At 55.1% G+C, this 10021-nt stretch overlaps 1 protein-coding gene across 1 annotated transcript in view; it reads left to right on the forward strand.

Moving 5' to 3' along the window:
* Positions 1–4918, forward strand: part of SLC29A3 (solute carrier family 29 member 3) — a 43902-nt gene extending 38984 nt beyond the window's left edge. Inside the window, exon 6 of the mRNA XM_086679915.1 lies at positions 2665–4918. Within this exon, the coding sequence (XP_086536041.1) occupies positions 2665–3319 (655 nt within the window). The 3' untranslated portion in view covers positions 3320–4918. The remainder of the gene's footprint in view (positions 1–2664) is intronic.
* The last annotated feature ends 5103 nt before the right edge of the window (positions 4919–10021 follow it).

The following is a 10021-nucleotide window of genomic DNA, read 5'->3' on the forward strand; positions in this document are numbered from 1 at the left end:
TGAGGTGCGATCACGCGCTCAGCCTATGGCTCCTGGCTCTCAGACACCTGAGGCCCAGAGAGGTTGAGTGACTCGGGCAAGGTCACACAGCAAGGTAGCAAGGCCAGGTGACCCAAGCCTTTTCTACTCTGGTCAGAGGAGCAAAAATCGAAAATATTGATAATATTCAGTGTTGAGGATATGGGCGGGAAAGACACCTGTATAGGCTTATTAGTTACAATTGTGTTTTGAAGGGTCACTCTGTGCCTGGGGATTTAGCTGGAAACAGGCAAACAGGGTCCTTGCCCCAGGGAGCTGTCTTCTATTGGAGGAGCCAGATGATAAAACCAGTAAACTCATCTAATGATTACAAATCGTGGTCAGTTTTTTCAGAGACAGACGATCGCGTAGCGATTTAAAGGGGCAGGTTACTGTCGATAGGGCGGGGGAGTGGGACAGCGCAGAGATAAATTGTTCCTACCTGTTTGCCGAGCAGTTTCCTGATACCTTATCAAAATGTTAAAGGTCCAAACCTTTTGATCCAGAAGGTCGTCTTCTAGAAATCTGTTCTACTGAAATACGAGCATACATGCACAGGGTGTCTGTATAGGATTATTCATCGCACTGGTATTTGCAGTAGAGAAAATGGAGCTAACCTAAATGTCCACCAGTAGGGGAGCAGTTACATTGTATGTTTATACAACGAATTACTGTGAGCTACACAACAGAGAGGCATCGAGTCACATCGAGTCACGCGTCTTCATGGTAAAGACAAACCACCAGATCTTGTTCTTTTTTTTTTTTTTTTAATTTTTTTTTTTAACGTTTTTATTTATTTTTGGGACAGAGAGAGACAGAGCATGAACGGGGGAGGGGCAGAGAGAGAGGGAGACACAGAATCGGAAACAGGCTCCAGGCTCTGAGCGGTCAGCACAGAGCCCGACGCGGGGCTCGAACTCACGGACCGCGAGATTGTGACCTGGGTGAAGTCGGACGCTTAACCGACTGTGCCACCCAGGCGCCCCCCACCAGATCTTGTTCTTAACGCAACTATGTGCACGCATTTAGGTATTGCGGTTATGTGCGTATTCGGGCAGTCATATAATGTATTTATATACACGACCTATAAAATTTATTTAGGAATGGTCCTGTTGCAGAAAGTTTTACAACGTGTATAGCTTGATCCCACTTTCCTTCGCTTCAAAGAAATGGAACGAGGGGGGCGCCTGGGTGGCTCAGTGGGTTCAGCGTCTGACTTCAGCTCAGGTCATGATCTCACAGTCCATGAGTTCGAGTCCCGCGTCGGGCTCCGTGCTGACAGCTGAGAGCCTGGAGCCTGCTTCAGCTTCTGTGTGTCCCTTGCTCTCTGCCCCTCCCCCGCTCACACTCTGTCTCTCTCTCAAAAATAAATGAACATTAAAAAAAGAAAGAAAGAAATGGAACTAGGAACTGGGTGTGTGTCGGGGAGGGGGGTGTCAGCACCCCCATGGAACAACAATAGACTCCAGGCTTTTAACTGTCGGTGCTTCTTTTTTTTTTTTTTTTTTAATTTTTTAACTTTTTTTTAAATTTATTTTTGAGACGGGGAGAGACAGAGCATGAACAGGGAGAGTCAGAGAGAGGGATATGCAGAATCTGAAACAGGCTCCAGGCTCTGAGCTGTCAGCAAAGAGCCCGACGCGGGGCTCGAACTCACGGACTGCGAGATCATGACCTGAGCCGAAGTCGGCCGCCCAACCGACTGAGCCGAAGTCGGCCGCCCAACCGACTGAGCCACCCAGGCGCCCCAAACTGTCGGTGCTTCTAAGGAAAGAGACCCAGGGTGGAAGTTCTCATCCTACTCTTGTCATTTTTCTTCTGTGTTATTTGGGTTCATTGCAAGAAGCATGTGTTATTTTTATAAGTCTAAAAACTTTTTTTCATTGTTTTTAAAATTTTTTTTTAATTTTTTTTTTTTTGAGAGACAGAGTACGAGCGGGGGAGGGGCAGGGAGAGAGGGAGACCGAATCCACGAAGCAGGCTCCAGGCTCCAAGCTGTCAGCACAGAGCCCTTCGTGGAGCTCAAACCCATGAACCACGAGATCATGGCCTGAGCTAAAGTCGGACACTTAAGTGGCTGAGCCACCCGGGCTCCCCTTAAAATATTTTTAATGTTTCTTTATTTTGAGAGAAAGAGAGAGACAGAGACAGAGTATGGGCAGGGGAGAGGAAGAGAGGGAGACAGAATCCGAAGCAGGCTCCAGGCTCCGAGCCATCAGCACAGAGCCCGACGCGGGGCTCAGACTCACGGGCTGTAAGATCGTGACCTGAGCCAAAGTCGGACACTCAACCAGCGGAGCCACCGGGGTGCCCCTAAAAATTGATATTTTATAATGCTATTTTATCTCCATTTCTTCTCCAAAGCAAACCAAAACCAATGGCTCACCAGGTGGCGATTACTGCTGCTTTCCTCCGTCCCTGCTCGTGGCACGGTCACCTGCCTTTCGGGCAGCACCAGGACAGGCAGGCCGGGGACTGTGCAGGCCCCCCTCTGGCCACCCGAAATACATACATCATCGGAGGGCATCCCGAGGCTGCCGGCCATCTGGGGCTTAGGCTTGAGGCAGGGGACCTACCTTGTCCCTGGAAATCCCGGGTGACCCTGCTCTCAGGGGCCCTCTGACCACAAGCCCTCTCCCCCTGCAGGTTCTACCTGAGGCCTGTCTGGCCGGCCTGTGTGTTTCCCAGTGAAGAGCAGCCACCCCAGGACTACCCCAGCGCCCCTTCGGCAGCCCCTGGATCCGGCGCGTCCTCGATCCCGCCCCTCCGCCCCATCCTGAAGAAGACAGCCGGCCTGGGCTTCTGTATCATCTACCTCTTCTTCATCACCGGCCTCGTCTTCCCCGCCATCTCCACCAACATCGAGTCCCTGGACAAGGACTCGGGCTCACCGTGGACTACCACGTTCTTCGTCCCCCTCACCACCTTCCTCCTGTTTAACTTCGCGGACTTGTGTGGCCGGCAGGTCACGGCCTGGATTCAGGCGCCAGGGCCCAGAAGTAAGGTGCTGCCCGGGCTGGTGCTCCTCCGGACCTGCTTCATCCCCCTGTTCGTGTTCTGCAACTACCAGCCCCGCGTCCACCTGCACACGGTGGTCTTCCGGTCCGACCTCTACCCGGTGTTCTTCACCTCCCTGCTGGGGCTCAGCAATGGCTACCTCAGCGCCCTGGCCCTCATGTACGGGCCCAAGATCGTGCCCAGGGAGCTGGCCGAGGCCACGGGGGTGGTGATGTCCTTTTACGTGTGCGTGGGCTTGGTACTCGGCTCGGCCTGCTCTGCCCTGCTCGTGCACCTCATCTAAAGAGGGGCGATGGCAAGGACTTCGGTGCCGTGTGACCCTCGGGAGCCTCAGGGAGATGGGGAGCGGGGGCCGGGCCGGGCTGGGGCAGCGTGCAGGACAGAGCTGCAGCTGGGCACGCCCAGCCCTTTTCTAGCTGCTGGTTACATTCCATCTTGTTTCATAGCCTCTTCGGAACTTTGTTGCCAGTGTTGACTCGGGGCTGTTAACGAGGCCAGTGCCGAAACCGGACCACAGGCCCTTTGCCTGTCCCAGACTTTCTCCCTCCAGAGGACAGCAAAATGTGACAATTGCCAGTCCTCCCTATCCGGGGCCGGAGGGGGGAATGGGAATCCCCTGGAACGGCCAGTTCTCAGGCCCGAGACCCAAGGCCTTGCGGACCCCTGCTTTCTGTGGGTGAGAGTGCACCCACCAACCAGGCGGGGGACCCCAGAAAGACAGGCCTTCCAGGAACCCTTCATTCCCTAAACTGGGCCTCCGGAAGTCATCCCTGTGCTAGGGACTGAGGATGCCAGGCCTGCGTTTTCAAACAAGGATCCTTAAAGTGGTCTGTGGCTTGCGTCAGGGTGGGGTCTTTTAAATGTCCGTGTTTACAACATGTCAAGGCCATTGGTTCAAGGGCATAAATGCCTGGATATTCAATGAAAGCCAGATTGGTGGCTGTATTAGTTGGGGTCTTGGCAGGAAACAGCCTACTTACTCAAATTGGATAATTTGAGAATATTTGAAGAGTGGGTGTAGGAATCCTAAGGGGTTGTGTTTTATATCCCAGAAATAGGAAGATCATTCTACCTCCAGCCAGGGCTGGGGGGCAGGGGGCGTATCCAGCCCACCGTGACCCACGGGAGGTGTATTCCCTTGGTTCTTCTCTCCCTCCCGTCTCCTCGAAGGCCCCTGTGGACTGAACCACAGCCACGGAGCAGGCAGAGAGGTAGAGCCTCGGCTGGAAGGACAGAAGGTGTCCCGAGTGGGGCCATCGGCCCCTCTGGCTTTCATAGATTTACTTAGTATTCACATCAGTACAGCTCTGAAGCTTTGACCAGCAGTGCTCGGTGCTACTCTGGCCTGGTTTGTCCCAGAGAGCTGGGTATCTTGAAGTTGTTGTTTCAAAAGGCGACCCTCAGATTGTGTGGCCCCCACACGATCTTCTGACACCAGTAGTAACTTACAATTTACATTTCTTTCAGTTCCTCGAGGGCTTCTGCAGGGCTGTTCCTTGGGGGAACGGGCTGGCTTGGGAATCAGAGAGAAAGGAACTAGACCAGACCAGGAGTTCTTTCTTGAGAGAGTCGTGCAGAGAGAGCAGAGCTTGCACCCCAAGAAGCAGCAATCCTGAGAGCCATAAATCAGCCCGCTCCTTCTCCGAAGGGCTCGGGCGCCCTGGTGTCCCACAGACAGCCGACCGGCCGGGGAAGCAGCCGGTAATCCACCCGGTGGGAGCAGCTTTTGTTCCCCACCGGCTCAGGCTAGTACGCACTCCCTCTCTTCAGCCAGAGAATTAAAACAGACACCTTGAAAGGTTTTCTGGAACTTGGTATCTTGAAAAAATAATTTTTTTTTTAACTAAAAATAAATTCTCCCGTCTTCCCGCCCCTTGCAGAAGCCTGAAATCTCCCTTTTTTTTTTTTTTTTTTTTCACCGATTTTAACGCTGGTGGTCGTTTGGGGCAGTGGTCTGGGTGGTGACCCATCACGACCTCAGGTGTGTTACAGGTGGGTGGCATGTCTGTTTTCAAGTGGAACAGCGGTCTCTGAGCCTGGAGATGGGGACCACCTTGGCCCAAACGAGTAGTGGGGGCTCAACTGGAGGGAGTTAGTTCTCAGAAGTCGAAGCGGTGTCCCTGTTAGGGACGTGATGTGAAATGAGTGTGGAGTGCCGGGGGCAAGAGGGTGGCCGGCTGCAAGGATGCAGCCCTGGGGGCACGGGGGACATGCCAGCTTCCTGGTTGGGGGCGGGGGGGGGGGCCGGGGGGTGGCAGAGGAGGCGTCGGCTGCTGCTTGGCTGGTGGGAGTTACCCAGACTTTTGCTCACTGGTCTTTGTTGCCCACTTTAGTGGGCATTTCACAAAGGGTCATTCCTTCCCGGGCAGGGAGGAAGGAGACAAAGGCGGCATCGCCCTGCAAAAGGGCAGACGGTGACGTTCAGACCCCGTTGTCCCCGGTCACTATACTAGCTCATGGGGTTAGTCTCCCGTGACCCCATCAGGCTTGTGGGACTAGTTCACATGCTTTGGGGGAGTGAACGAAACTTGCTAAGGAGAAGGGGGTTTTTCAGTGTGAGGGTGGGGGAGTCCCCAAGAAGCTGGCTTTGCCTAAGAGTCTCTGATTTAGTCCCACGTGCCAGTTTTTAGTGCAGGCCTTTTTTTTTTTTTTTTTAATTTTTTTTTTCAACGTTTATTTATTTTTGGGACAGAGAGAGACAGAGCATGAACGGGGGAGGGTCAGAGAGAGAGGGAGACACAGAATCGGAAACAGCCCAGAGCCTGACGCGGGGCTCGAACTCCCGGACCGCGAGATCGTGACCTGGCTGAAGTCGGACGCTTAACCGACTGCGCCACCCAGGCGCCCCTTTAGTGCAGGCCTTTGTATACCTTCCAGACCATGCACAGCTTCACTTTCCTCCTTTTATTCTACGAAGAAAGCCGGAGGCAGCTAAATTAGCTGACTCTTCATCTAGCGGTGACAGGTGCTTCTAAGAACATGCTTGTTCCTACAAGAGGGGATATTATTAGCAAAGACTCTTCATTCTGCTGTCTTCGGCCCAGTGCTCCCTGGAGAAGATTTGGGGCCCCTTAATCAGCTTGGATGTGATGTGGGAAGAGGTCACTGCAGGACCCCGGCTTCTGAGACAATGTAACGCTTTTATAGAGACCTCCCAAGTAGAAGAAAGAGGCCAAAAATCAGTTGAGCGCTTTTATTCCAGTGGAGGCTAAATTTACAGCCCAGGCTTACCTATCTATCTGTTTTCCGTCATCACTTCCCTGGTGACAGCATTGTCAGGGCCATGGCCCCGGGTCACCGCTGCCTTTCACCCACGGCCGAGGTAGGCCCGCTTCCTAGTTCATCTTTGACCCTGGCAGGATCCCAGAACGAATTCCGGCCCCACAGCAGGTGGAGGCTGGGAGTAGTCAGTTGGCCACAGACCCAGGGTCCAGGGCCGCCTTGCCACCAGCTGCCCAGAACCCCTGGCCCAGTGCTGCCCTACGTCAGGCACTGTACCCCAATTACTTTCCCATCCGTAGATGAACACCGTGAGGCTCCGAAAGGCTAAGTAATTTACCCAAGGTCACTCAGCTACTAACTAAGTGGCCTAGACAAGATTCAAACCTAGGCCTTCCTAAACTCAGGTCCTCGCCTGCCCTGCTCTCCTGCTCCCCTGGTTGAACCTTGATTTTCTCCTTGGTTCTTCATACCCGTCTCCCCTCCTCCTCACTCCGTGGCCTGGTGGGAGTGTCACGCCCAGTAGATGTATTGCCCAGAACGCTGGCACCGGCCCTGGCCTAACTGATCTGACCGGGCCCCCTGCTGGACTGGGTCCCTGCGGGCCCCACCACAGGACCTTGGGCTGCTTCCAGGCCTTTCCCGGTTCGGTCCACTCCGGTCCCCAGCCTCTGCCCTTCTGGTCCCCACGGCCCCTCCTCTGCCACACCGCACCTGCTGCTGAGGTCACCCCAGCGTGGCTGCTTGCTGCTGCACCACCCATCTGTGGACCCAGGGTTGTAGGAAGTTTGGAAGTCAGGAAGCCCTGCTCCCAGCCCCACGAGGCACTGGCTACGTGAGTCGCATCGCCTTTGGTGCCGCACTTCCTTGTCCGTAAAGGGGATGATCAGGAGTTCCGGAACGTGACCGTCCACTGTGCCACGGAGCCCGCCTGGCACCACTGGTCTCACACACACACACACACACACACACACCCAAGCCCACGTAGGCCGAGTGGCAACAGGGCTCACAGTGTGTGTAACAGGCTGACTCAAGAGCGCCAGCCTGAGAGACCACCTCAACTTAGGCTGCCGTGGGCTTGACCCCAAATGCTCCCTGCCCTTGACTGCCAGTGAGAGAGAGCTCCAGGCCTGCAGCGTGGGGTCAGGGACTGGACAGTCGGAGGCTTCAGGCACCCAGACCACTGCGGGAATTCCGGTTCTACCACCTCTAGGTTGGGCACTTTGGCCCAGTCTTGCTGATGCCTTCTCACCTCTGAAACGAGAGGCTTCTCGGGGCGGTTGCGAGAGTTAAATGAGCCCCAGGGTTGTGGGTAAAAGTGCCTAGCATGTGGCAGATCGTCAATGAACGTGTTTCCTCCCGCTGTTTGCTGCTGCCTGGACAGTCTGTTGTGATGCTCAACTCCTTCCCTGCGGTGCCCGGCCCCGGGGCCCCGCGCCTCCAGTCCTGATACCTGCTCTGCCATAACCCTCTCTGGGTCCTGCCTAGACGTGCCTGAGCTGCGGGGCAGGATGCATGGGGCAGAAAGCTGGAGATCCGAGACCCCAGACCACACTCTGCCCCTCACTCTGGCCTCTGGTCTGGCCACTTCACTTTCTTCCTAAGCCTCAGTTGGAAAAATGGCCACCTCAACACGCATCTTGGCTCCATCATTGACAGGTGGCCAGCTAGCCAGATGCCCTTTAGACACTGGTCGCGTCTCCAAGCGGTTCTGAGAGTCTCCGCTCTGGAGCCGGCCTGCCTAGGTTTGGGTCCTCACCACTTCCTTGCCCTCGCACCATGGGCAAGTTGACCCTGACTCATTTTCGCATCTGACAGTCGGGGCGTGTGGTTGTTGGGTGCGGCAAGTGGAATGGTGTTGACACAAAGAAAACCTTTAGAATCGAGCCTGGTGTAATCGGCGCTGGTCACCAGCTTCTGGAAGACTCTGTCTTCACGCCTTCGTGGTTTACCTGACTAACCTGTCAGGACTAACTCCTTGACTTTGCCTCTTTCCCTCCCTAGGTTCTGGGCTTGCCCCCTGTGCCTGCCGCCTGGTCCCTCCCCCGCCCACCTCTCAAAGCCACACCTCCCACAGTTGGGGCCAACAGAGGCTGCTTGGACCCTCCCCAGGAATGTGGCTTGATTGTTTTACAGTCACTGGGGTGGGGGGGGGGAGGACAAGGCGGGGAGAATGGAAGGGAGGAAGGAGAAGGGAAGCAAAAAGGGAGGTGATGAGGGTGGGCTGGGAATCAGGTCTCGCCCCAGCCCCAGGAGGCAGGTGGCTTTGGTGACTGGGAGTAAGAGTAAGAGAAAGAGCCAGTTTCCAGCCCTGGCTGCTGAGTCTGTCTTTAAGAAGCAGCTGCTTTCCTTTCCTTCCCTCCTCACTTACCCATCTTTTGTTGGAGGTACCAGAAAGGTGTTTCTGGTCCACACCACATGGGGGGGGGGGGGGGTGGAGAGGGGGCGGTCGTTCCCATTTTACAGAGAAGGAGACTGGGGCTCAGGTTAAGTCAGCAAGAGGCCAAATTGGAATTCAGACCAGGGCAGTGAGTTTCCAGAGCCTGACTTCTCTCCCGGTCACCCTGCTGCCTAGAAGGTTTTCTCTAGAAGGTTTTCCGATCTGAGGAGCCCAGGGCCACATGCTGGGCGGGCGGTGTGGAATATGAAGCGTACAGCCTTCCTGAGGCCGGATTAACCAGTCCAGCGTGAGTCACAGCGGTCACCCAGCCTGCCCTCGGCGCTTCCGTGGTGTCCGATGTGGAGCCACTGGTCTTCAGTTACCAAGGCTGCAGGCTTTACAGGCACTGGGGGCAGAAGCCAAGTGCAAGGTTACAGAGCATGTGATTACAGGCAGGGAGCGTCACTGCCTAGACCTTACACATCAGATGCCTCACGTGTATCCTCACCGGGGTGCCAAGGAACCAGGGGTGGGGCCCACCCCCCCCCAGGCACTGAGCAGGGTGATGTGGGAAGTCCTGAGCCGACCACACCTCTATCTCTGATTCAAAGGCACCTAGAGCTGGGAGGGGTCCTGAGGCCACCAAGTCCACCCACTGCCCGTTGGCAGGATGATCCTTGGGTTGCTCTAGACTGTCAGGCACCCGGCCCGTGCTGCTCTGAAGATTCTTGCGGACCGAGTCCTGAAGGCCCAAGGAGATTGAGCATCTCAGTCCTGCCCTTCTGCCCCCCAGCCTCATCCCTGCTGCTCCGGCCCCAGGCCTGGTCTTTGGAGTGCAACGAGGGCAGAACATGTTAATGACCCTGGCCCTTTTCTTTCTTTCTTTCTTTGCCCTTTTCTTTCTTTCTTTTTTTCTTTCTTTTCTTTCTTTCTTTCTCTTTTCTTTCTTTCCCTTTCTTTCTTTCTTTCTTTCTTTTCTTTTTTAATGTTTATCCATTTAGTTTTGAGAGACAGGGGAGCGGGGAGAGGTGCAGTAGGAGAGAGAAAGAACCCAAAGCAGGCTTTGTGCCGTCAGCACAGAGCCCAATGCAGGACTCGAACCCACAAACCGTGAGATCATGATCTGAGCGGAAATCAAGAGCTGGACGTTCAACCGACAGAGCCACCCAGGCGCCCCTTCCTACTTCCAAGAGCCACACAAGTCTTGCCTGGGACCCCTGGGTGCGGTAAGAGGTTCGCGGAACCCTGAGAGCGTGTGCAGAAGTTTGCGTGCTTCTCCCGGGCAGAGGGGCCACCGCATCTACCAGGTTGTCAAACAGAGGGTTGCGCGTGCGAAGGCTTCAGACCCCCTGGATGCCAACAACCTGCCCTGTTGAGATGGTGTCC

Source organism: Puma concolor, chromosome D2, assembly GCF_028749965.1.
Source record: "Puma concolor isolate L17-30 chromosome D2, mPumCon1.1.hap2, whole genome shotgun sequence".
Taxonomy (NCBI): domain Eukaryota; kingdom Metazoa; phylum Chordata; class Mammalia; order Carnivora; family Felidae; genus Puma; species Puma concolor.